At 47.0% G+C, this 26949-nt stretch overlaps 1 protein-coding gene across 2 annotated transcripts; it reads left to right on the top strand.

Moving 5' to 3' along the window:
* Positions 1-1992: 1992 nt before the first annotated feature.
* Positions 1993-26747, top strand: FBXO32 (F-box protein 32). Of its 2 annotated transcripts, XM_040586865.1 has the most exons (9): positions 1993-2255; positions 5219-5331; positions 7045-7094; positions 7765-7857; positions 14759-14852; positions 15745-15929; positions 19405-19587; positions 20734-20877; positions 21577-26747. In XM_040586865.1, exons 1-9 carry the CDS (start codon positions 2140-2142, stop codon positions 21664-21666), a joined length of 1068 nt encoding a protein of 355 aa, XP_040442799.1. In that variant the 5' UTR covers positions 1993-2139; the 3' UTR covers positions 21667-26747. The 2 variants fall into 2 exon arrangements, with proteins under 2 accessions (XP_040442799.1, XP_040442800.1); XM_040586866.1 differs by lacking the exon at positions 5219-5331 and having other exon boundaries at positions 2130-2255.
* The last annotated feature ends 202 nt before the right edge of the window (positions 26748-26949 follow it).

The raw sequence follows: 26949 nt of genomic DNA, 5'->3' as shown, positions 1-26949 counted from the left end.
TCACCCCAGGCAGCTCCACTGTTGGTCTCCTGGTGTGGAGGGCAGTGTCACCTGCAGCAATGCTGCTGGATGATGCTGGCTTGTTGAAGGCACAGGGCACTTAAACTGCAGAAGAAAGCTGCCCAAGATGATTTTGCAGCCCAAAGCACTCCTGCAGCTTAAACAATATCCCCTGACACCCAAAAAATAGCTGGTACTGCCTGCGAGGGAAGGTGGAACCGCTGCCCAGAAGGCGTGGATCACACGGGCGGGAGGAGACCTCGGCCCTGGTGTTCTTGTATTTGGGGTTTAAGTTTTGCATGTGCTGCAGCTCACTGCCACTCTTAAGCGCTTTCTGTCCCCAGGGGCTGCAAGCACCTTTCAGACATGCCAGCTTTTAGCTGGGGGGGTTCACTTTTCCTCCCACTGAGCACTGTGTAACACCCGTCCAAGCGAGATGCAGCAGGAGATGGAGATGGGGTGGCCAGGGGTGGCCAGCATTTCTGGTGTGGAGCTTCCAGCATCAGCAGGCACCTGCCTGGCAGCGTTCCCACTGCTTCAGCCCCAGCAGCGCCACGCGCAGCCCTCCCTGTGCCTCGAGCATTTGTTTTGGTTAGAGTTCTTTGGGGTTTTGAGGGTGAACACACAACACCGCGGAGGCGGACGCAAGTGCCAGATGATGCCAACACCCCGCGGTGGCAGGCAGTGCAGCCAGGGAATGGCTGGCAACGTGACCCAGGTTAGGGCAGTTTATCCCGGCCCCGCAGCCAGCCGCTCGCCACCGCTCTTCTCTTTGGCCTTCAGCCCCCGGGGCGAGGCCAATGGCCACCCCACCCCGACAGCCAGCCGCCCCTTCCCACTTCCCATGGGAGCGGAGCTGCTCCCAGCTGCCCAGCCATGCCCCGGACTTGGCAGTATGACAATCAGCGCCTCGAGACACACGCGCCGCAGCACAGGGCAAAGGCGTCCCCAGCCTGACACAGAATGTCCCGTATTCGCAAAGCGAGCCGCAGCTGGGCTCAGAGTGAGCCTGGCCGGGAGGGTACCGCGGGGCTTGGGCTGGAATGCAGAACCCCTGGCGCGGGAGCGCTCCGTGCAGAGCCGATCACTGCCAGTGCGTGCACTCAAAAACCCACCTGTATAGATCATACGTGCTTTCATATAGAATACTGGGGGGTATATATATATATTATATATAATATATACATATATCTTTCAGTCTTACGTATTCATCTACAACAGAGAAAAACAGCATTATCTATATAAACATAATGCATATAAAACCACGTTTCATATATATATACTAAAAATATATATTAGATCTATAAAAATTTTTAAACATGTTATACATACCTAAAACAGGTATAAAATACACATATATGGAGCACACATTTAGAAAACAATCTCTGTATAATATTTTCTATACATAGTGTTTGCCATATATACTCCCATATAACATATAACATTCTATATATACTCTTATGTTTTCCCAAGGTTCTAGATTTGTATGTTTAGGTTCTCTACGTTTCTATAAATAAGTTTGTGACAAATATATCTCTAAAACACATTTATAAGCATAAAAAATCTTGCCCACAAACACAGTGTAAATACTGATATTCGGGGCGATGCAGGGGATTGCAATGCGCACGAAGCGCTGCCCTGGCGGATTTATTTGTGCTGTATGTGGCGGTTTGCGAACCCGACGCACGCACCAGTGCCCTCACGCCCGGTGTGTACGTTCCCTCCGCCGTGCCGAGCGGAGCGGGTAGCGGGCCGCGTTAACTGCGGCTGGGCGGGACGAGCTCCAACGCCTCCCCCCCGCCAAGGCCCCCCGCCCCGCTAACCGGGCACGGCTCCGGGCACGGCTCCGGGCACGGCTCCCGCCGCCGCGGCTCCCCCCCCTCTCGCCCCGCCCCGCCCCGCCCCGCCCCGGGCCGGGCCGCGCCGCTCGCGGAGGGCGGGGGCGGTGCCGATAAACACCGCCACGTGCGGCGGGGCGGGGGCGGGGCCAGCCCCGCGCTTCCGGCAACACGCCGCCCCGCCGCCGCATAAATAGCGTGGAGCGGCGCGGCGCCTGCAGCTCCGCTGCCCCGGCACCCGCCGTGCCGCTCTGCTCCGCTGCCGCCTCTCCTGGGTCAGCTCCCGCTCCGTCCCGCCGCCATGCCGTTCCTGGGGCAGGACTGGCGCTCCCCTGGGCAGAGCTGGGTGAAGACGGCCGACGGCTGGACGCGCTTTCTCGACGAGAAGAGCGGCGGCTATGTCGGCGACATCAGCAGGTACCGGGCGGCGGTGGCGGCTCGGTCCCCTCCGCGCTCCCGTCCCTCTGCCCCGGCGGCGCCGCTAGGGGGCGTCGCGGTGCGGCCGGGGGGGTGCGCTCGGTAAGATGGACGGCGGCGCCTCGGCCCGGGCCCTGGCCGCAGGCGGAGGGGCTCCGCGGGCCCGTAGTGGCGGCGGCTTTCCCCCGGGCTTGCGGTGGCCCCGAGGGGGTCCGTCAGCCTCGCCGGGGTCCTGGAGGCGGCCGGGCCGGCCCCGCGGCCGTGGGATGGGGTGGCAAAGCCGCAGGAAAACATCAGAGCGGTCGCTGCCCCAGGGGGGCTGGGCGCTGCGCCCTCGGGGAGCGGCGCTGAGCGCTTCCCGCGCACCCTGGGGGTGCCCCCCAAAAAAAAAATCCTATCCTGGGCCTTCCCGGCTCTCGGGCTGGAGGAGCGCGATGCGTCTGAAGCCACAAACCTTCCCCAGACCATGAGTAATGCCCCTTACGTGCCGCTTGACTAATCTGGCTGCAAAACATCAAGCAACCCCCCGCGCTGGTGCGGCGCCGTGTGAGCAGTGCGGGCAGGGCGGTGCGGGGCGCGGGCGCCTGGCTCCGGCCAAAACCCAACTTCTCTCGCAGAGCTGCCTCTCGTTGTCACCTGGGCACAGCCGGGTTTGGGTTTGCTGCACCCGGACTGAGAGGTGGGTCGGGAATATCTGTGGCAAAGGGGGAAGCGCTGTGGGACCGCTGCTGAGATGTTCCCGTGCGGATTATGTGGCAGGTCTCTTTCCCTCTCGTGTGCAAGCTGTAAATAAAAATCAAGTTTAGAATCCAAAGCATCTGACTTGTAAATGGGTAGAAAAATAACTGGCTGGCAGTAGTGTGATTGTGTTGGGAATACTGAGTTTGGCACAGGTTTATGCATCCCTTTCCACTAAGCGAGGAGGTGACGTGCTGGCCCTGGGCAGAGGTCCTGGCGGTGCCAGGTCCTGGTGTCCCAACTGTTCAGCTTGTCAAGATGCCTTGGAGCAGTGTGTGGAAACCTGGCAGTACGTGAACAGGGAAATAATCTGCCTCCCATCGCTGGAATTTGTCCACTCCTGTTGTTACGGAGGCTTCAGATTACAGAGTCATTCAATAGGAAGTCAACAGTCAAGGGTGTGCTGTTGACACCTAAGATTTGGAGCAGATCTATCTTGTGGTCTTGGGCTTGGGCCATGTTAACCTGGCCAACTGTTGATTTTGTGCAACCCTGATAAAACACGAGCCTGAACATCTCCTAAACCCCTTCTTCCTTACTGCCATACCCTGGTCTTGGGTTTGGGTCCCCCTGCAGAAAGCGGCATGGGAAATGTGCAGCTAAGATGTTCTGCTCTCAGTTTTAGGTTCTTCTGAGCTATCTCCAGCTGGTAGAAGCGTCTGGTTCTCTGAATTGTTGCGGTGAATTTTGTCCACCTGCATTGCTGCAGCTGTTCCCCTTCTGCAGTGGTACCTTCCAGACAGCTGTGATACCCAGCAAGAGGGGATGTGGAGCAAAAAAGGGGGAGCCTTTGGTGTTCTGAGGCTGGGGGAGGTTTCCCCCACCTTTGGGGCCACGTGCAAGTGCCAAACCAAAGCACCCATCTGGACCCGGCTGGAGGAAGTCTGGGTCCCTCAGGGGCTGAAACTGTGACTTTGTCACTTGACTTATGCATAGCTGGTGGTGTGGCCATGCTGACAAATGGGAAGCAAGGAGCCTTGTCCTGCAGGTTTCATTCCTTTGCAGGAGCCTGTGCTGAATAGCTGTCAGATGTGAGTTGGTGTGGTGCTGTCATGGGGTTTTTTGAGGCTGAACAGTGTGAACACAAGGCCTGTTGAGGATGCAGCCTGGCTGTGTAAGGGTCACTGTGGCTTTTTGCAGAGGAAGCTTGCCCAGTGCTGTGAGCAGCAGCATGTTTTGGCACCTGCCAGAGCTCCAGGGCTGGGCCAGGTGCAGCAAGGTGCCTTAGACCTTTCAGTTCAGACCTGCAGACAGCCATCTCCCATCCCTTGCAAGCTGCTGGAGCAGTAGGGGAGGCTGTTTCATTATCTGGGATGCAGTGCCTGCCTTCTCCCCAGCATCTGCAAGGCATTCCTGCAGGTCTGGGCACCGTGCTGTGTGCAGGGGTCCTCTGCTGAGAGCTGCTGGTGGGTGCTGCCTTCCCCTGCCATTCTCTGGAATCTGCTGCAGCACTGTGGCTGCCCCATGGGCTTCTCAGTTTCACATTGCTGCATGGATCTCATGATCTGCATGCAGTCTGTAGGATGTGGAGATGTTGATATATAGCTCTTTATAGATAGTCTTTCATTGCCCTTGAAGGAAATAAGGGGTTGTGGCTCCCTTCACTAATGATATAGTTACAGCAGAGCCCTGGCAAAAGCAGATGGGCAGTCTTGGACAAGACATCCTAGCTGCTAATTTGTAGAGTCACTACTATGTGGGGTTTGGAAAACCACCAACCAAGTCTGAACTTCAGCTGAGCTTTTCCTGTAAGCTTCAAAGAATGTTTTGTAGGGACTCTTTTGTTAATAAATACTTTGAGTGTGCGTGTATATATACATATGTCCTCAGAGATGTCTAAATATGTCCTTCCATAGAAGTCTGACTCAGAGGCATCTACCACCTACAGCAAGAGGATATGGTGTTACTTAAAGATAGAAACAGGTTAAAGGTAGGAAGAGAAAACTGCCCGGCAGTGTCCCGGTGCTAACCGTGCAGTCTGTATTACCTGCTTCCCTCTGTTATGAGTATTCTAGCTGGCACTAGAGGCAAATGAGGCACTGGAGGCACATTTAAAAATACCATTACTGGATACAAAAACTACATGTAGACATCTCGAGAGCAGCCGGCAAGGAGGCAGCTTTGGAGCTCACAATGAAAACCTGTGTATTTTCTCTCCTTGCAGGAAACATGGTGTTCAGCAGACTGTAGAAATAAACAGAATCCTTGCTTTGTGTCATTCACAGCTTTTGTAAAAAAGATGATCACAACAAAGAGAATCTCTTCAACAGCCTGAACTACGATGTTGCTGCCAAGAAGAGAAAAAAAGACCTGCTGAATAACAAAGCCAAGATTCAATGTAAGATGTCCATTTGGGCTTTCTTAAATATAAGTTGTTGCAGGAGAATGGAAAATGCTTCATATCCATAGTTTTTGTGCAGTGCATAAGGAGTCTTCCAGAGTGTCTTGAAGGGCTTTGCGCCCGTGTTTGACCTAAGTAGAGAACTTGGATACAGCTTAACATGAAGATTTATGCCCCTGTTAGTAATCCCTGTTCTGAGGAGTTGTGCTTGTTGTGTTCAAATTTGTCATTTGTGTTTGTCAAGAGGAGGGTAATTTTTTCCTATGGTACATTCAAATGAACCAGTTCCAGGGTTTTTTTCCCCCTGTAGACTTCCTTGTGCACAACAGGCTAAATTTATTCTTCCTTCCATATGCATGTTGAGCACTAATCTACATTACTGGAGGCTACAAGCCTGAATGTGAGCTTTGATCCTATCTCTGTGTGCAGAGTACATGAAAAATGAAGTAAGATTTCAGCTTGCTCAAAACAATGGAAGGTTTAAAATCTTTCTGTACACACAGTGAGCAGCTGGGGTCTTGGATGGTGCGCTGTGGGAAGACTCGGGGGAGCCTGCAGGGACAGCAAGGTCTGCGTTGGTCTGATTGCAAGATAGGTACTGGAGTTAAATGTGAAGGCTACAAATGTAAACATACACAGAGGAAATGAGTTATAATTCCCACACTACTATTAGCTCATTGTGCATCCCCCAGGATTTCAGAAACTGATGCCAAAAGTTGGCCCCTCGGTGCATTCGGTTCTCTGAACAAACAAATGTTACCATGACAGTTTTTGGCTAGATTCTGTTGTGACCTACTACTTAAAAGGGCCTGATGCAGGGTCTGCATGCCTGTAACTGAGGCTGGCTTTGTCCTTGGGCTCACAGTACCAGGCAGGAGTACATCACTGCATCCTTAGGTGGAAAAAGATTCCAAGAGCACAGTATTTCCTTAAGGAAAGGAGTCTAGCAGGATGGGGAGAGTTTTTCTTACACTAGCTGTTGAATTACCAGCTTGTGGTGGAAGTAGTCAAAAGCCCATGTGAGAACAGAGTGGGAGAAGGATGGAGCAGCATAACTGCTTACAGTAAGGGCTCTTCTGCAAACCCAGTTAGCTCCCCTGTACCCACCACATGCTGCTATTTTGGGGAGTGGATGAGACAACTCCCACTTCTGACAGAAGGGAGGGGCAATTAGAAATAGGAAAATTTTGGTCCCAAATAGGTTTTTCTTTTTTAGCAAGTTAGCTGCAAGCACAAGCATGCTCCTCCGAGCCTGACCTCACTGCTAAAAGCTCTCTCCCACATGCCTGGTGTCTCATGACATTTTTGCTCAACTTCGAATTTGACATTCAATCCCAAGCCTGTAACCAAGGTAATGAATAGTTAATAAAATCAATAACAACAAAACCTGGCTGTCAGCCACACTTACAGTCTGGGATCAAAGACGAGGAGGTGCTATGGTATATCTGTGGCTGGCAGATTAAACATTTACAGTCTTGAGCTGTGTCATTGAAACAGAAGCTCTTTCTAAGGCTCAGGGCTGCAGTCTCAAATGAAGCAGTATGGAAACAAAGCAGCTCAGCAAGTTGCTAGTTTTGGTTTCGAGTGTGGTGGTGTAAACACAAAATATCTTCATGTGCACTAAAAGGGCACAGAGTGTTTATGAGCAGAACAGAGATCCAGCCCTCTGAGGTAGAAGATTAACTGAGCAAAATGTCTTTGTCCAAACAGATTTCCACCAGGAGAAGTGGATCTATGTTCACAAAGGAAGCACAAAAGAGGTAAGTGCCTCCATAGGTTCTTTGTTCCCTTTTCTACTGTTTTTTTTCCAAGCGGTGGAAGATCTTGTGCTGATATAAATCAGCAGAAGCTCTTAAGAGATAAGTGGAAGATCTGGCTTGCGATTGGAATTTCAGTAATGATTTTAAACCCCAATCAGGGAGCCAGGGCTTGCTGTACAAAACTCTGTACATGTGTTTAAAATATGACTTGTTTGCTTCCCTCTGTTAAAAAAAAAAGCCATTTGCAGACCAAGCCATAATACTGTTCTTGGCTTTCACCCAGTACAGCCCTAACATGGGAAATCATTGGAATTCATCACAACAGCTCACTTGAGCTCATGGAGAGAAGCGGCTGTACAAAACTGCTCTGAACTTGTACTATATATTGAACCCCGGAAAGCATGGCTTGTTCTCACCCATAAACTCAAGGGTCATGAGCAGAGCTTGGGTCACTTTTGGGAAATTACCATAATCCACAGTGGGCCATGCCCACTCTTGACATCAGTTAAGTGTGGCTCTGTGTGAGACGGGCCTGCCTCCTCTGGTTATGAGCTGGTCCCGTGGTTTGTACCCATTAGCTTGCTAAATTGAGTTGCCCTGGGTCATGTCTACCAGTGCTGTCTGGACTCATGTCTGCTAAAATGTGACCCATACTGTTTTTTCTTCTCAGCGCCATGGCTACTGCACGTTAGGAGAAGCCTTCAACAGACTTGACTTCTCCAGTGCTATCCTGGACTCCAGGCGATTCAATTATGTCGTGAGGGTGAGTGAAAGGCCAGGGTTTATTTTGCTGTGATGGTGGGGGAGGCTGTGAACTGAGCACCGGTTGGGTGATGGGTGGCACTGGCAAAAAGAGCTCTAAGTGTGCAAGTGGGAGTGTTGGGCTTTGCTGCATTAAGCAAGTGATGGAAGTTGAGTGGACAGATGCCCAAAACCTCCTCTTCAATCTGTTAAAATAGAGGGAGGGAGGTGGTAGTAATGTAAAAGATGGGCTGTCCTTAGCTTAGCATTCCTACTGCTTTTCTGGGTTTCGGAAGTGAATTGCACAATTGAAAACTTAGCTTCTGTTTCCCAGGTTCTCAGTTTAGTTCCTAAATGTGATTCCTGTAGCCCCCAAAGGAGCATGGGCTCTCTGTGGAAGCCATAGAGCAGCAGGGATCTCTTTGGACAGGTGGCTCCAGCTCCACGAGGGCTGTGGAGCTTTGTCTCCCCTGAAGTGATTACAGGAGAAACTCTAGGAACCTTAGTGTTCTGGGAGTGAGAGGATGGGCTGAGCCTCTTGGAGGCACTGATCTTAATTTCTTTGCTAAGGATCATGGTTGCTCTTAATTCTGTGCGACTGGCAGCAGTTTCAGTGAGTGAAGCATTTGGTTAGTCCTGACACCATTAGTTGGTAGGAAGGAGTAATTGGCCTGAGGTTCCTCATGCTCTGGCTTTGCATAAATGGATCAGGGTGGCTTTTTTGGCTCTGGGTGGTCAGGGTGGTAGTGGTTGGGGGAGTTGCTCTCCTGAGGACTGTGCATGCTTGTATGTTTATGTACATGTGATCTGCAAATTCATCTTGAATTTCAGAATGTTCATCAAGGTTTGGAATTCAATAAGCTTAAAAAAAGGTCTTAACTTGAGGCTGTTTATAAACAGCTCCTTTTCCCATCTCATCAGCAGCTGATCACTGGTGAGACACCAGCTGTTCAGGTTTTAGGTTCTGGAGCAAGCAGCATTGGTATTGCTTTCCTTTTGCCAAGCCAAATGTCATGAAAAGTGTCTAAGGAAGAAGTTATCTGAGCGGGTTCACCTTGGTTTGTTCACCTGTTGTCTAGGTGACAAGGAGCCTGTGAAAACCTCTGTCACCCTGGGAGGGGTACAGGCTCTGGGGGTGGCTACCAATGTTCTCTGCAGGAAGGGTGCTGGCAATCACATGGGTGTTCTGCTGCAGGGGTGGTGGCAGGGAGTGGGGATGCTGGGGGAGGCAAAGCAGGATGCAAGTCCATGAAGACTCAGGTTGTCCTAGCTCTGCTGGTCCTGGGACGACTTGTTCTCCTGCTTGTGCAGAGAAGGTGATCACCAGTGCTGAGGTACTCTGTGTTTTCTGATATTGGATACACACATAGCACCATCAACTTCAGAGGGATGGTTGTGAAAGGAGAAGTTCAAGCCAAGGCTATAACCCTTTAGTCCAGTATAAAGGAGCAAAATAAAACTTGTGTTTGGAGCTGCGGAGATCCCTTTGGCAGACTTTCTGTCTTGTAACATAAAAAATAAAGAACTCTAAGACCTCTGCTAAGCATCACAGGTCATACTGTGCCATGTGATGGGCGTCTGCTGCTCAGCCCGGTGTGATGGGTGTCTTGCATGGGCCTGCAATGATTGAGCAGAAGTCCCATTAAATTTTTAGAGCAAACTGAAATTTCAGTTAAGTCAGTGTGGTCTGGTAGGAAGGCTCAGGCTGACCTTCTTCACCCTTTTTTCCCCATGAGGACTTCATGAAAGCATCCCAAATCTGCTGTGTATCCAAAATAGCAGTGTTCTGTGTGTCTGCATGTGCCCTTATTTTACAAATTACTCAAAAGCTGAGATAAGAGGTAGTTTTCCCCCCAGTAGCTTTAGGGATACAGCATACTGAGAAGTACGAAGCTTTCTAATTGAGGCTGACTTGTGGTTTGGCAGATCAAAGAAGATATTAAACCTGGTACCATGGATCAAATAAAAAACTTCCTTCTTGAAATGAAAGGCTTGAATTGGCCAAGTCTCCAGTGGGTAGTAGCTCATAAAAATGCCTTATGTGCCAGACTTACTTGTGAAAAGCTCTGGCTAGATGTGGACCTTGTTTATGGTCCTTTGCAAATTGCAGGCCTCCTAGAGCACACAGATGAGCAATCTGTCACATGGAAGATGCCTTGAATATTGGCAGGCAAAAGATTTTTCCCTTCCCTCCCTCTCCTTGTTCTCTCTAGTTCTACCCATTGTTTGGGGTATCTGATTAATGTCATGCTACTTGGTTCATCAAGCAAATGCTTTCCAAGGGAGGGAAATTTAGAGTTGAAGGCTGGGGGAGAATGAGGATGTCTGTAGGGGAAGAAAAACACCCGTAGGCTTGGGATTCTGCTGGCTACACCCAGATCTGCCCTATGGAGAAGTAAGCTGCATCACTGCTGATAGCAAAATGGGCTCTCAGGCTGAACATCAACTTGCCTGTCTCGGAGCGCTCCTTTCTGAACTCAAGTGCTATGGTATTTTAAGTGCTCATTTTTTTGTTGTACAGTAGCATCTGCTGCTTAAGATATGACTCAACTGAAGTTCTTGGAGTTTCTAATGGTGCACTGATAAAACAGGTACCCTCAAGTGAGGTGGAGGTGTGAGCTGCAAGAAGCTTGCCAGGTGTTTTTCATGGACAAATACCATCAGCGGTAGCCAGTGAGTTCCTGTAACTGAAGTGGAAGAAATTTTCCTTCAACATCAATCTTTGTCTTGACAGTCTGCTGATACAGCACTGGAAGTGCTGAGTGTATGTATCAGTGCTGTGACTTGGTCCTTGCTGATCTTTTAAACTATAGCCTCTGCCTGGATGTTACAAGGCAATGTTCCCTTTCTAGAGCTAGTAAGGAGGTGTGGGATTGACCCAGAGCACCCAAACTGTTTTTGGTCTTGAAGCAGCTGTGGTTTTTCTGGTCTTACAGATCTAATGAAAAGACTGGAAGTGTTCTGCAAGCATAAGTACTATGACCAGAGAGAAATGTGCCTGCAGCCCAGAAGCTGTTGGTTATCCTCTGGGAACACTCTGTTCAGATGACAGTGAGGTTTTGCAGGATGCTTCCTTCAGAAAGATTTGTCATATGATGGTTGTGTAGTAATGTCTCAAGGGAAGGTGCCGTTTCTGATCATAAAAGCTTAGGTCAGGTTAAGCTGCATGGGCACAGCTCTTCTGGAATAATGTAATCTAGGCAGTGTGTAGCCTGCTAAAGCAATTGTTTAAATTTGTATCTTACATTTTTATAGCACTTAGCTCCAGGAGTAGTGGATTTATGCTGTGCTGAAGATACCAGCTTGATGCTGTCTCCCGGAGATCTGTCAGCACCTGGGCTGTAAATCATTGTAACTTGCCTTGCCTCTTGCTCTGCCTCCCAGCTGAAAGCCAATGTGATGTTCAGCCACAGAAAGTAAAGGGCTGTGAGAGCAAGGTGGGGCTGGAGGAGGAATTTTTCATTGCGATTTGTTTCTCCAGGCAGTCCAGATGTGAGGATCCACATCCCCAACCAGGCGAAGGAACTTACGGATCCCCACAGGGTGCAGTCCAGCTTCCCTATAGCTGGTTTGGGTTTTTTAAAATGGGGATTTAAACTTCAGTAGTTTGAGACTTGTGTTTGTAACCATTACAAAGAATTTCCCTTTTTGAGGTGAGGTTACACCCTCCTGCTCAGTGCAGCAGGCCTGCTGAGGATTTTTTTGGTGCTGTGCTGTGAGCTCCTTGCTGTAGGTTATTCGGGGTATGGATTGCCTGCACACCCTGGTGTTGAACCAAGTCAGTGGCAGAAGTGCCATCTGGCTGTAGCACAGTCATGGGTGCAGAGCAGTGTGTTTTTATGGCCCTGAAACAGGGGCTCTTCCCCCTGCCACATGGCACTGTTTTGTTTGCTGTTTTTCCCTTGTGCTTATGGGAGGAGGATCTGCCCTGGCCCCAGAGTGAAGTGGCTTGTTGCACTAACTCCTGGTGGGGTTTGAGAAGGAGCTCAGCCACACTCGCGGGGAAGTGAGCTGGTTATTGCCCTGCTATGGAAGATGCTGCCGCCTGCAGCTTTGTAGAGGCTCTGGAATAGCCACTGCATCTCCTATCTTTGTGGCTCTAGCAGATCTCAGAGCAAGCGAAATAGGGGTGAGGTGGTAGGAAGGATTTTCTGGAGAAGCTACAAGATCACTCTTTTCAGCTTCTGAGGAGCTGAAAGAGCAAATTGGGATCTAATACCTTGTTTTCCAGAGGTGTTACAGTCTTCCCAGCTCCAGTTAAAATCAGCTGGAATGCAATCACTTAGTGTTTTTGAAAAGCAGGCCTTTTAAAATTGCTCTTAACCTTTCCCTCTGCACTCTCTCCTACCATCTGTCCCTCTCAGTTGAGCGTGGGCTGGACTTAATGCAACCACATCATAGCACATGCTTACAGCTCTCCAGCCTTTTTACCCTACTCAGCATTAATCTGAATTCATCAGTCTGCTTTTAGTCTGTATTATGCAAGTGGCAAGATTGATTTATTTTTTTTATAATGCTGTAGACCCCCGTTTGGCAGTCCATTAACTGAGGCCGTCCTCTGCTGGGTCTGTGCCAACACTGAGACCCTCAGAGCACTGGAGCATGTGGGGGGGACAGATGAACTGTATTGTTTACTTGGGTTTTGTGTGTTACATGAGCACAGAAGAACAAAAAATGTCTTTTGATTTGGAGGGCTAGCTAGTTGCTTCAGTCGGTGGTCCCTGGGGAGCAGGGTAGTCCTAGAAGTATTCACAACATAGTTTTCATATGGAATTTCATCCTGTGTTTATTGCTGCAGGGTAAGGGAGGTGACACATGATATCTGAGCTGGTTCACTGAACATAAATTGAACCTTGATAAACACAGACAAGGCAAATTTGAATCTGTTCCTGTGGCTAAATTTTGTACCAATTTAGCATTCCTCAAGGAACTGAGATTTTTATCCTTGTTCCTCCTAAAGAATGACCCTGGCATTTAGCTCTTACAGTATTGCATTACATGATGGTTATCTCTGGGTGCGTTTTGGCATTTTAAGTAATGGGCATAACATTGCTAACACCCAGCCTGGAGTAAACTGTCTCTGTGCCAGTTCCACAATGGTGCAATCTGGAGACAGCAGTTGTTTATGCACAGAAGAGCTGATCTGGGTGCATGTGTGGCTAATGTACAGATGGAGTCTGGCAAATTGATCACTATAATCAAAGGTCTGAAGGCTAAACAGTTTAGTGTAAGCAGAGTATTACAGACTACTTTGGGACACCAATTTTTTTCTTTTCCAGTATTTCAAAAAATAAAGAAAAGACATTTTATAAAACTTCTCAAACACCTTGCAAACTGTCTTGTTTTTAAGAGTGTCTGGTTATTGTGATCTCAGTTTAGCTGATCTAGGAAGAAGATCCACTGGTGCCTGTGCACCAAATATTACCCGAGTGTCCTGCATCTCTCGTTTCCCCTGAACGAGCAAAGAAAACAAGCATCCTGCCCTTCACAGGAGTTAGTGCAGGTCTTTTTTCATCTTGTTTTCTTTCAGTCATGCGAGGTACAGGATATTAATAGAATGTAAACTCAAAGCCATCTGATGGTGGTGTTGGCCTGGAAATTAAACTGAAGAGGTCGGTCACTCTAGGCAACCTCACTGCTCCTAACTGGCAGTCACATGCCAGTGCCTCAGAGAAGCAGAGCAGGAGAATGACTGCAGTAATACTTCTCCATGCACTCCCTGCTTCGTGGCAAGCTGCCGGTGACTTTTTGGATACATTCCTGTCATTCTTGTAGCGGGGCAAACAGTTCAGCTCGTAACTTATCACGTCTTGTCAAAAGCCATCTTAGTTACTTGACACAAGTAGTTGCACCTTCTCTGGACTCTCTGCAGTGCCAGCAATGGGATACTGTAGCTGCAGATGATAAAGGATTAATAGTCATGCGGTAATGTGTTGATTGATTTGTAGCATAAAAGGTTTTTCCTTCCCTTTCTAAATTAAAACAGAAGGCTATGTACATCCAAAACAAATGGACTGACACGTGGACAGTCTGTGCATTTATGTAATGCTGGGGGAAGGGAGGAAGGCTTGGAAGATCATGGGCCACATGTTCTGCAGAGCATGATCTATAGGAAACTTCCACAGCTGTTCTTGTGGTGGTAGAGAGATGGGGAGGAGAGGGCATCTTCCCGGTGGGAAATGCTTCCTTTAGCAACTGCAGCCTAAATGCAGTGTTCAGCTTGCACAGGAGTCAGGAGATCAGTGATGGGAGGCAAATCCTAACCAAAAGTAAAAGTGAAATTTCCATTGAGGGGGTAACAAGTAAACAGGACAAACAGGGAAGGGTGGTTTGGTGTTGCAGCTGTAAGAGCTGAACAGGGGAGGAAACCTTGGGGGAATAGGGGTTTGTTGGTGGAGAGGATTTGTTTTTAATATAGTGTTTAACCTTTCTGTTGCGGCGACAGCACTCTGACAAAACCCATGCAACCCAGGAGTTTGACGTAAATTGTGGAGTCTGATTCTCATTAATGCTCCATCAATAATATCCCCATCCAAACAGGCATTTGCTCGTGTTCCCTTATGACACTGCTTGTTTATGCCCTGATGAAGGATGGTGACACTGGCTGTTCATTGTTCCCTTGGTGTGAATAAAGGCTGTCAGTCTGAGCACCCCTTGGGTTTCTTTGCATCTCTGAACCATGGAATCAATTTGTTTTTTCCCCCATGAAGATTATTAGAGTGCCTTTTTCCCCCACCCCTTTAGATGTGGGTTTAATTATTTGGCCTCTGCTCCCCAGCCCTGTGTTAGTTTGTTCTGTCTCCCTTTTATTTTAAGGCAGCAAACAAGTCTCTGGACTGTTTTGCTGTGTCATGTGACCAGGAGTCAAGATTAGAAAGGTATCTCTGTGCTCTAAGGCTTGCAACTTCTATTTTTATCTACAGCTGTTGGAGCTGATAGCAAAGTCTCAGCTGACGTCACTGAGTGGCATTGCCCAGAAAAACTACATGAACATTTTGGAAAAAGTGGTGCAGAAAGGTAAGAAATAAAAACAGTGAGTGGGAGGAGGATTAGTCTGATTTAATCTGGTGTACTGTGTGAACCACATCCTTGAGAACAGTCAGGCAATGCAAGATGGGTGAAAAGGGGCAGCACTGCTTATTTCTGTAGTGCAGTCCCACTTTCCTTTCCCTCGGTGAAGGGCTGGGGGTGGGTGGAGGGTGAATGGGTGGGAAGAAACTTCTGTATTCTGATAAGTATCTGAGAGGCGATTCCTCCTTCCCCAGCTTTCCTCACTACCACTCCTTCAGCATCCTACTGAGTCCTATTTCTGACTGCAGGAGAGATGGCTGCTCCTGCCCCCAGCCTGGCCCATCTGTAGTCTCTGCTGCTGCCTTGTTGTCAGTTTGCTGTATCAAGTGTTCCCACTGCTCCAGAGGGAAGGAAAGCTCCAGGGCTGCCTTTTCCTGCTGAGGGTGCTGAATTGTGGTTGAGATGTGGCACTTCCCTCTGATGCTTTAGCTCTGGCTGAAGCCTGGGAATTGAGAGCACCTTGTTAATGTGTGTATACATAATGAGAAAGGAGATCCTGAGCTGTCTTCCCTGCATGTCATCTGGGGTGGATGGGGAAGAGTTGCACATAGATAACCTGTTGCACATACTGGAGGGGAGAGCTGGCTGGTTGCCAGTGACTGGAAATGGGAAGTGCTGCGGAAAGGGCAGATATCTCATCTGCTTATCCTGGGAGGATCTCTTTCCATCTGCTGACTAACCTGCTGTGCCTGGCTAATGTTTAAGTGCTTTCCTCTGAAAAGTGCAGGCTGGCTCTCTTGGCCTGTGGGGTTATAGCTTATAACTTGCCTGAGAAATATGTAGATTCTGAAAAGGATTTGTGTAGTTCCCATTTTTAATCTTTCCTGTTCTTCCAAAGTCCTTGAAGATCAGCAGAACATCAGGCTAATACGGGAATTGCTGCAGACCCTCTACACATCCCTCTGCACATTAGTTCAACGGGTCGGCAAATCTGTTCTGGTTGGAAACATCAACATGTGGGTGCACAGGATGGAGAGTATTCTCCACTGGCAACAGCAACTGAACAACATTCAGATCACCAGGGTAAGCACAAATCCTGAAAGCTAAAAATAACATGGCTCCTTCATGAAACCTTCTCATGTAGCAGCTCTCAAATGGGTGACAGCATCCCACTGTACTCGGTGCAAGCACACAGCGTTGGGGGAGAACCTGGAGCTGCCAAAATAACTGGATGCATTACTAGCATGACTTCTGCTCCTTAATACAAACTCAGTGTACACAACCAAGGATCATGCTCGCTGTTACTGGTCACAGGCTGTAGTTTGACTGCTTAACGGCCATGAAGTGCTGTGCAGACAGAGCTGGGCAGGGAACAATCTTCCGCTCCTGAAAGTCTTCAGAGACTAGGCTTCCATATGAAAAGTCAACTCAGTCTTTCCAAACTGAGAAATTGCCTTCAAAACTTGTTTATCAGATAGTTGAGGTTTTTAGATTTGCTTAATCTGTAAATTAAATGCAAATTTCCAAATAGCTGCATAACTTCATGCCCGTTCCAGCCAGATGAGTCCCACTTTCACAACATCTGTTTCTTCAACAGCATCTGTGAGGATGAGAAAGAGATGTATTAGTTGATAAATTCCGAAGCTGGCTTTGCATGAGAATCAAGTGTGAACTTGCTCCGCTTCACAAAATCACAGAAGGGTTGAGGTTGGAAGGGGCCCCTGGAGGTCATCTGGAACAACCCTCCTGCTCAAGCAGGGACATCCACGACCAGTTGCCCAGGACTGTCTAGACTTTTTTTTCCCACCTCAAACGGATACTCCACAGAAATAGCTTTTATCTGCTACTCATCTCTATAAGGGTGTGCCCCTTATAGGACTTCTGTAGTGAACAGGACTCTGAAGTTCCCACTTGGGCAGACCAAGGCATGGCCCAAGGGAATATAAAAAGCACCTTTTTCCCTGGTGGGTCAACCAGAGACATTTTCGAAGGGCCTGCTTTCATCATATTACATGGTTGTGTTCTCTAGGAACACCAGGAAAAAATTTCCAGCCCTTCAGTTGGAGTAATGCAGGCAACAGAACATAGGAGATCAACTCTGGGAGGTCCCAGGGATTTTGAAGAGCTGCAAAAGCATAAGTGCCTTATCTGATGGTGGTCTCTGCCCTCCTTCTGCTGTCCTTCCTGGTATCCATCCAGCTGTTGAGATGGGCTGCAGCTCTCTTTGCCTTGCAGTGCAAACACTGGCCCAACTGTGTGGTGGCTCTTGGGACACAGCAGGTCTGGGAGCTGCCCTGTGCCTGGGCTGCCAGGATCAGCTCAACCTGGGCACCTGCTGTCCTGAGTGCACCACAGGTCAGGGCCTATCTGCTACTCAACTCGGTAGTACGGTGGTTTTTCACCTCTGCTTCAGGGGCTCATAAAACACAGACAAGCACTTCAAAGAACTCCACCTATCCAGGCAAAAGTGCATTGAAATACTTCTTGTGAATGGAACTGCCTTTTATGCATACTTACATGTAGGTTTTACAGACACTTTTTCTAAAACAAAATAACGTGAACTTGCAAACAAAAAATTCACATCACTGAAGATTACTTCAGCTCAAGCTAGAGCAAAACCAGCTGAGTTTAGAGGAAGGAAGAACAAGCTCAGCTGTGTATTACCAGTTGCTTACAGTGCACAGAGTGCTTCTGCTGTTTCTGGAGGGGAGGGATGTCTTGCAACAGCCAAGACCTAAACCTTTCTTTAAAAAAAAAAAAAACTTGCAAAATATTGTATGTGCTAGAGCTGCTTAAAAAAAACCCCACAACCTGTGTCCAGACAATGACAGCATACTGATCTGCTCTGATCTAATCTGTGTGCTTTCTCCAAAAAAAGTAATGTTTTAAAAGTCCTGGAAAGGACTACTGAGGGAAAAGTAGCTGATAAGTCTTTGGCCCAGATTCAGAAAACCTGTAAGGATTTGCTTGAGTCACACTGGTTTCTTCAGAAATAAGATATAAAAAAAGCCCCCAAAGCTCATGCTTAAGCTTAGAGTCTCTGAGCTTAGTCTTTTCTGTTGTGCCCTAGCAAAGCTTATATGTAGAGGGGTGCAGGAGAATGCAAAAGACTGGCTGGCAAGGGAGATCAATGGGAGGTGATCCAAGGCTCCAGTGCATTCTTCCTACCCCAAAATACAACTTGGGCTGTCAAGGGAAGAAATGTCCTCTGCAGATGACAGAGGCAGTTCACTCCTGGAGGGGTTATTTCAGGCCTGTCTCACTGGTAGAGATTGCCAAAAATGATGTCTTGGTTGAAAAGCTGTGGTCCTTGTAGGTACTGGGCAGTGCTATGTAGTTTGGGTAGCTGGGCACTGAAGGGAAGATGGGAGCTGTTTGTGTACAAACATACTTGTGCCTGTGGGGTTTCACATGCAAGGAGATGGCTGGAGGATGGGACCATATGACTAAAAGCGGCCTCATGCAGCGTTCCCCTGCTGATGGCAGTCCACATGCTTCTTGTTTGAAATGGTTAATAGCTCTGCCAATTGCAAGATGGGTGTTGTGACTCTGCAACTTAAAATAGCAGCATCTCTGTGTAGGGTAGATGATAAACTTGGCACATCTGTCTAACATTGTTTCTTCATTGGAGCCTAAGCCTAAAAGCTGCTGTTTGCCTTAATAAGGCTGGGGCTGGTTTTGGAGCAACTGGAGCCTGGGTTGTGGTCCTTGCTGATGCCTTGCTCCCATGTGTACCTTCTACTCAGTGCAGGACCCGCAGATCTATTGTAGTCAATTTGTCCTCGAGCTGTGCTGCCACGTGGACTTGCAAAACAGTCCTGGACCCTGTGTAGAGCAGGGCACAGATGGGTTGGGGGTGAGGACGGCTTTTGGCTCTTCAGGCTAGGATGTGCTTTGCTGTGGCTGAACAGCCTGGAAAAAAACCCCATGGCTGCAGCTGATGGGAAAGGGGCAGGTCCTTCAAGTGCTCATAGAAAAGAAGTTAGCCTTGCCAGCAGTGACCTGGGAAGCCATGCAGGGAAAAATCCTGCTGTGGGTACTCATCAGCCACTGCTGTGGTTACAGCAGGACCCTGTGACGGCATAAGCTAAAACACATGTCAGGAGAGTATGAGATTCCCAGCAGTGTGTGTAACAGAAGGCTGAACTTGAGAAGTAATGCCGGTTTCCCTTGTGGTAGAGAGACCTAGATGGTTAACAGCTGATACCGTGGTGTAGCCATTGTCCTGATGTAGTGAAAGCTGCTGATGGTTCCTGGGAGCAAAGTCTTTAGAGTACGGATGAGGGATGGCCAAAAAAGGGGGGAGGAGGGGGCAGCTTGGACTGCTGCTCCGCTTCTAACTGCTGTAACACAAATATGTCTGCTTCCTGGAGGGTATCTTGAACTGTTCTGGGGCAGAAGGTCAAATGTCTATGTAAAACGTCTCCTTATTCAGAAGAGGGAACTGCTGCTTATTTTCTATGTGAAGAGCAATGCTTAAAAAGCAGTAACTGTACTGCAGCTAGGTTTGCTTGGGTGTTCAGCTTCTTGTGAGCTCAATTTTGTCTGTCTTTTCTAGCCTGCCTTTAAAGGAACCACTTTCACAGACCTGCCGTTGTGTTTACAATTGAACATCATGCAGCGACTGAGTGATGGGAGAGACCTGGTTAGCCTTGGTCAGGTGGCTCCCGACCTGCAAGTGCTCAGTGAAGACCGGCTGCTGTGGAAGAAACTCTGCCAGTACCACTTCACGGACAGACAGGTACAAGCAAGGATGCAAACTGCTTGTTGTACTTCACTAGCAAGTGAACACACATGGGTAGGACGCTCTTACTTGACTATCCTTTGGATCTAAGGGCTGTGCCGCAAGCTGATAATACAGGCTGGCATGAGAATGGCTGTGAAGATTATTTATGTAGAGGGTTTTGCGTGCCACAGCAATGATTCCTGAAATGGAGCCTGAGGAATTAGTCATGCGGTAAACTTCAGCCCTAATCCAGGTGGTAACAACTGCAAGTCATGCAGTTGCTCCTCACCCCACGTGTGTGGAGAAAACGTGTGGGCAAGCTCCAGCAATCACCCTGATGTCCCAGGGACAGACACCCTCTCAGAGAATCTCTGTGGATGTGGTCCATGAGCGGTGACTTGTACTGTCTTGCCCTTTAGAGCAAGAAATCCCCTCTGAGCTGTTTTGTGAGTGACGGGACAGTATGTGGCAAACAACCCCGCTGCTACCCATATTGTACCTGTGTAAACATCTTTGGCCATTTGCAGGCTGATAATCATCTGGGGTCTTCTAAACTTAAAAACAAACAAGCAAAAATCCCTCTGTTTATGGTTGAATGTCTGGGGTGTTTATACCAGCTCGCCGCACTTCAGGGACCGTGTGCCAGATTTCCCTGCTGACTTGGCTGTATTTGCTCCCTCTGGATCTGCCTTTGGAAGTGACTCTGGGGAAGCTGTTTTTATTAACAAGTAAATTCAAATCCAGTCTCTGCAACTAATGAAACCCTAACAGAAAGATGGGTGTCTCCCAAGCAATGGTGACAAATCACTGATGCTTAGAGTCAATGAAGAAACAAAATACTTTAACTTCTGAAGCTGTTAGATGCAACTATACTCTGTCCTGCCAGCTGGAAACAGCAGCTAAAATAGTATAAGCTCCCAATGTTGTAGGCTTCATAGGGGAATGTTTGTGAAATGGGGAGGGACCCTGATAATGGTACTGAGCGAGGCTGTTGCCATCAGAAAGCAGGTTATAGCTGGATATTCAGAGCAGAAGCTTTCTTGGTGTTAAAGGGAACTGTTACAGGACTGGCAAGGATGACACGTGAGGGAGAGGAGTACGTGAGCTGGAAAAAGCAAATCATTATTTCTTTTTGACCTACAATTACAATTATTTTTTAAGATTCGCAAGCGGCTAATCTTATCTGACAAGGGACAGCTGGATTGGAAAAAGATGTACTTCAAGCTCATAAGGTGTTACCCACGGAAGGAGCAGTATGGTGACACGCTGCAGCTGTGCAGGCACTGCCACATCCTCTCCTGGAAGGTATGAGGTGCTGGTGGGACAAACTTGATTGGGGCAGGAGCCACGGGGCACCCAGTGCTTCCTCTGATTGCAGCTAGTTTAGGGTGCTGCAGTTCCTTTGCTTCCGTAACATAGTGTTTTCCTACCTCTTGATCCTCCCTCGACTATTAAGACCCTTTCTCCCCTGTGCTTCAGAAGTTTCACCTTTATGTTGAACAAGAGTAGTGGCCATCAAGGCCAGAGGGGAGGGGGAGATGGCCATACTGTAGGGCTGCCTGCAATGTGTCATCTTAGCACTGCCAGCAGCTCCTTCTAGCCATTACATGGAGGCAGAGGTCTTGGCAACAGGATTAGCTGGAATGAGAGCTGATGGCAGCAGGACAGCCCGGGACAAACTGCTGGCCGCTGTGGTGGTATCCAAGGCATGTCTCTGGAGTTAAACTCCTGTAGCTGATCATAGGCTCCAGCCTCTCTTTCCTCAGAAGAGGTGAAATGACGGAACTGGATCTTTGCTGGTTTTATTTCCCATGACTTGCCAGTAGTCCCTGAAATATGAAGCCCAGTTCTGAGCTGTCTGCTCTGGCAAGGGCAGAAATATTCTGGGCTGTGCGCTATCTGTTTGCAAGCAGGACGTCTGGCAGAGGGGGAGTACTAAGTTGGCTGATGCTCTGGCACCCTTTCTGCAGTCTCTCTAAATGGACTTGTTTTCTCCTTTCCCAGGGTACTGATCACCCTTGCACAGCCAACAACCCGGAGACTTGCTCCACCTCTCTTTCACCACAAGACTTTATCAACTTGTTCAGGTTCTGAACTTGGGTCACCACCGCAGCTTACGTGATTCTTACAGGACACTTTATGCCACTGAGCTTGGACCCTCCATTTGTAAATATTGTAAATATTCATGCTTGTTCAAAGCTCCTGAGTCAAGAAACAAGAGGATCTCGGAGATGAAAGGTGAAATTGCTCACTGACACACAGCACTTAAGGAATACAGACTTCCATAGGACTGGTGTACAAATGCAGCATGTTGTACAGACTCCCTTTTTTATGATCAGAGTACAAGATACAGGGCAAAAAACTTCATTTTTTGTTTTTTAGAAGTTAAAAATGAATTTGCCCCACAACCATTTGAGAACTCTTTTGGTTTGTTTCCAATAGAGAGAAAGCAATACGAGGCTAGGACTGTTGAACTGTTCCTCCATCTGGTTTTATTTAGCATACATATTTATAAATATGAGGTTTTAAAAATATTTATGAAAAATATCCCTGTGACAAGTTGAATAATACTTTTATGTTTTTAAAAAGGACACATTCTGAAATACTTAGTATAGAACTCTAGCCTGCTTGCGAGAGAGAATCGCAACATACCACTTTCTACCTCTGATAGATTGAGTACCTTTCAAACATAAATCCAGTGTACAATGTGAACTTTTGTATTTTGTACAATGATTTAAAGGGAAATGTTTGTGATAGTAAGCATCTTTTCTTGTATTAATGCTTACCTCTTTATGTTAGTTTTCTTGCTCTTCTCAGTGCTTGAATGCCTAGATGATAGGCACCATATAAATACCTAAGACTTTACTCCATCCTCTTTTAATTTGTTGGTTTTATGAAAGACTAAGCAGAAGGGAAGAGAGAAGCCACAAGGTTGAAGATATCTAAAAGGGAGGAAGTTCTATTATAGAGAAACAAAGGACTGGATTTAATCTCAATGTAAATTCACATCAGCTCCACAAGGTTAATTGCACTGGTTGAAATCCCAAGTGAGGTTAGAATCCGGTTCTTCAAGCCCATGTTTTCCAACATATACACTGCTCTGTATTCCCACTGCTGTCAAGTGAATTTGGTCATCTCGGAGCTAGTAAAATATAGGGAGAACTGGGCTGTTAAATGCAGTGAAATGATGCGGTTTTTAGTCACTGGAACACTGGCAGCATCATGTTTAACTTCAGACTACTGGAGATTAGGGTGTTGAGCAAGAAAGCGTGAAGAAATCGGTCAGCATTTTCCTAAGAACAGGAGGCAGGACTGGGGTAAGCAAGGGATTTCCAGCATGGCACTTGATATCTTTGGTTATTTCTCTGTGCCTGTGGCAAAGACCCAGCCTAGTCCCTTCTGCTTCCCGTGCTGAGCTGCTTTATGGGATCTTCTAATACTGGCACAGAGCTAAATTTTCAGTACTATGGAGTAAGTAGCCAGACTAACTTCACTGTGGCCATGATCTGGCTCACTGTCTCCTCGGTTGCATACAATGCTTCACTTTTCCCTACAGTGGAGCTAGAAGAATCCAGCTTGTATATAACAATTTGAAAGCCTGCAGTGGAAAGTTTTTTGCCGTTTGCCGGTAGATTTCCTGTATAGCACTTTCTCTGTTCATGTTGTAAGCAGGATACCTCGGAAGGGTAAATATTTACTGGGTTGTTTGTGACTATGTACAAAGAATTGTGAGGAAGAGGAGTACTCAGGACAATTCAGGAAGAACTACTTGAGTTAATTATTGTTAAATATTCTGTTCCTTTTTTTACATTTTTATAACTGACTTTGACTTTCAACACTTTTCTGCAGCTGTTTATATTTAAAAAAAAAGACTATTTGCATTTTTGCAAACTAAATCACTTTGCATACTCTTGGAAGAGATACAAAAAGGGAAAAAAGCTGCCTCTAGATGTAGCAGTGGGGAAGGGGGGAGTAAAACCAGGAAAATGCTGACAAATGCCCTTCTCCTGCCTTCCAACTGCAAACCCAAGCTTTTGCTCTTCCAGAGGGCTCTCTGAGCCTGTGCCACCCTTAGCCGTGGCCCAGAGCTTGGCACTCTCCAGAGGAGAAAGCACATGCAGGATAGGGGGCTTTATCTTGGTGTTGGTGCCCCATGCATCAGTTTGCTGGTGGAAAGCATAAGCCTGTATTCATGTCAACTGAAAGTGACTTAAAAGCTTATTACCTTGGAACAATGAACTTGTGCTTGTTTGGGGGGGATGTCTGCAAGTGGGGGAGGCCGCTTTCTGTTTTCATTCCCGCACTGATGGCAGTGGGTAGATGATGCAGAAATCTGGCTTGGTGAATGAGGGCTTAAGGACAGAAACCTGCAAGTGAAGTGAGTAAAGCATTGTCACTGTATTTAAAGATTCTTGTAGCTCCTTTTTCTAGCAGTGAAGAGGACCTGTGCCCCTTGGTATCTTCTGTTTCCAGCTCTGACTTGGGGTTGGTTTGTTTCATAGTCTCGCCTCTGACACCTGTAGCAAGCCAACATGCTGTGATGAGGACGCAACAGTATTTTGGTATGAAATGCTGGGGGGGTTCTGCCTAGTCTGAGTCAGTGTTTAGCAGATGACACTTATCCACTGTGAGATTGTGACACTGGGTGAATTTTAAGCTCAGGTTTTAATCCAGCCTAGTGCATTCCCTGCACAGCAAGACAGAAAAATCTCAGCATTTAGCTGTGATTTGGGAATGTCTTAGCTCTAGCTCTGGCCTCAATCAGCCCTTCACTGGTCGTGAGCAAAGAGTTTATTCTGTGTCCTTTGCCCAGAGAGCATGGGTCATGCTGACAACATACTTAATGTGTGACTGAGGCTCCTATTTATGAAACCTATTTCAATTAGTGTTTTTTTAAATTTCTTAGCACTGTGTAATCTTAAAGGGTCACAGTGCTGAAGATGATTTAATACATACACACACTTGCATGTTGCTCATGTGAAATCCTGGGATATTGCTGTCAGTGTCCAAAGCAGCAGAAAACTAAGCAACTACTGTGCTGGAGAACAAAACAGACTACAGAGAAAGAAACAAAATAAGCCTCATTCAGTTACTGCCTCCTGCTACAGCAGCTGTCAAGTAAGACCTTGATCTCTTTGGGAGACTCATTGTTTCTCAAGTGGTTGGTACAGGGAGATATTGTGGTGAATTCAGTACCCTTGTATTTAAAATGAAATGCTGTTGCATCCAAATACCTTAGACTAGCCACTTGTAAATAAAGTGATCAGTACTGTAGCAGTGCAAAGGCATTTGCTTGGCTGAGGATGGCAGAGTAACAAAACTGATAGTGGTAACAGGGGCTTCTGGGCAGGATGGTTTAAGGCTGCTCTCATGCAAAAAGGACCTCTGTATTTTAAGAATTGTGGCAAAGCTGTTGTGAAGGGAAAACAGGCTTTTACTTGTATTTTGGAAGTAGAACGTTCTTTTCAAATGGTATTTCACCTTCCAGTTAGTTGGTGCATTTCAATCAGACAAGCATGAGTTCTTGTACTAAGAAGGGAGGGGTTTTTTTCTCTCTTCTGGGCTTTCTCCTGCCAGCATATGCAGAGAAATCTCATTATCTTCAGATGATGTGTTATCCAGTGTAACAGTGTAGAACATGGTACTGTGAAGAGGAAAAACAGATCCATGCAGGGGAGGAGGCTTAGGAAGGGAGCGATCCCAGAGATCTCTATTTCAGGTTTCTAGAAGAGGCAGGTATTTGGAGTTTGTTCTAATGTGGTAGCCACTTCAAGAGGCACAATTTCAGCTGTACATACCTTAAACCATTTATACTAACTATGGTATGGTAAAGTTTGATCATAAAATGTGTACCTCCTCTTACATTGTTTGGGTTTCCTTTTTTAATTGTGGGAGTTTCTAGATCCTTTTATTTGTAAAGTGATTAGGAAAACTTGTATTGCTCTGAAGACATTGCTTTGTATGTAAACATTTAATTGCACCCTGCCACTTTCTGTATATGGGAATATCTTTTTTATTATTTTTCTTTGCCCACGAGTTTTGAATTGTTTGTGTTCCCATTTCTGTTTGAATTCAGTTACTCTTGTGAAGCTGTCACCTTCTAGAACATAGGCAGGTACTGAACCAGCTTTTCTGGCCCAGAAAATTCCTTGTCCATTAGCTAAAATGTGATTTACAGCAGGAACATTTCAAATTCTATTATGTGTCTAAATAAATCAGATGTGCTGTTTCAGCTTATTTCCTGCTCGGTACAGCAAATCAGCATTGTCTGCTGTGGTTGTTCTTACAAACCTGTTGCACAGCTTCCCCATAGATCCGCACCTTGCCAAAAAGACATAGCTTTAAATTAAAATGCCACTCTTCCTAGCTGGCCTGTTTTCAGAAACATAGACCCTGTGCAGCTGGTGGCTGATTAGGTTGATAAAGACTCCCTGTTAAAAAGTTTGGGACTCTGGTGTTCTGCTTGTGCTGCTTTTCTCAGCTCATTGCTTAAAATGGTGCTTGTTAAAGGCTCTGAAGATGTGGCCAGCCATCCACACAGATGTCTCTGTGTGGCGCCCAGGCTGTGTGAGTGCCTTTACCAGTACCTGATTTCTACCCCATGTCTTCAGTGATTTTGTTAGTAGCAAAAATGTTTGCAGGATCTGGCCCTAGGGAGAACAAATCCATCTTGTCCTTGACACATGCAGTCTCCAGTATATTAATACCTTTAACACCAGAGATATTCCCCCTCCTCTGACCAAGCATTGCAGCTTCTGTTCCTGGAGGACAACTGAGGGTGGAACTCCTATTTCTTTAGCCATCATGTGCTGCACAGAATGCTAGCAGGCCTGCCACCAAGAAAACATTTTAATTTGAAATAGCAAATACGCTCATCTTTAGGAACTAATCTACAGTAATTATAAATACCTACTTACATATGAAAGAGAGCGTGTGTTCTGTTTTGCTTTTCCTTAAAGTTGTAACTAGAGGTGATATGAAGTGAAAGGCATCCCTTATATAATAAGACTTCTGTTTAATATTATTGTGTGGTTAAAATCCTTCCATTATAAATTTGCACAATTTTTCTTCCCTTGCATGTTCAACTGATTTTTACAGCTGTTCTGTGCAAACAGTAATGTATTTTTGTAAACATTTTTGACACTGAATTGCAATAAATGTTCAAACAATGTGAACCACAGAGTTGGTTGTCTCATTGCTTCCAAGCTGGTGACTTTATCAGGCTTGAGCTTCTAGTGACTGTAAGAAAAGACTCTTCTGCAGGACATCCAGAACTAAGGTTGTTGTGGCAGTGGAAGAATATCCCGGACAGAGCTACTGCTTCATCATACCTTTAAAGAAATTGAGGTCAACGGATCCCTTACTTCTAGCAAAAAC

Source organism: Falco naumanni, chromosome 3 (assembly GCF_017639655.2).
Source record: "Falco naumanni isolate bFalNau1 chromosome 3, bFalNau1.pat, whole genome shotgun sequence".
Classification (NCBI taxonomy): domain Eukaryota; kingdom Metazoa; phylum Chordata; class Aves; order Falconiformes; family Falconidae; genus Falco; species Falco naumanni.
Note: the sequence above shows the minus strand (reverse complement) of the source record. Positions and strands in the feature narration are given on the sequence as shown.

Bases quoted from the DNA above. Each gene is read 5' to 3' on its own strand.
- FBXO32 (XM_040586865.1), top strand. From the start codon at position 2,140: ATGCCGTTCCTGGGGCAGGACTGGCGCTCCCCTGGGCAGAGCTGGGTG. The intron at 2,256-5,218 runs GTACCGGGCGGC...TGTCATTCACAG, and splicing joins TATGTCGGCGACATCAGCAG to CTTTTGTAAAAAAGATGATC. The intron at 20,878-21,576 runs GTATGAGGTGCT...CTCCTTTCCCAG, and splicing joins GCCACATCCTCTCCTGGAAG to GGTACTGATCACCCTTGCAC.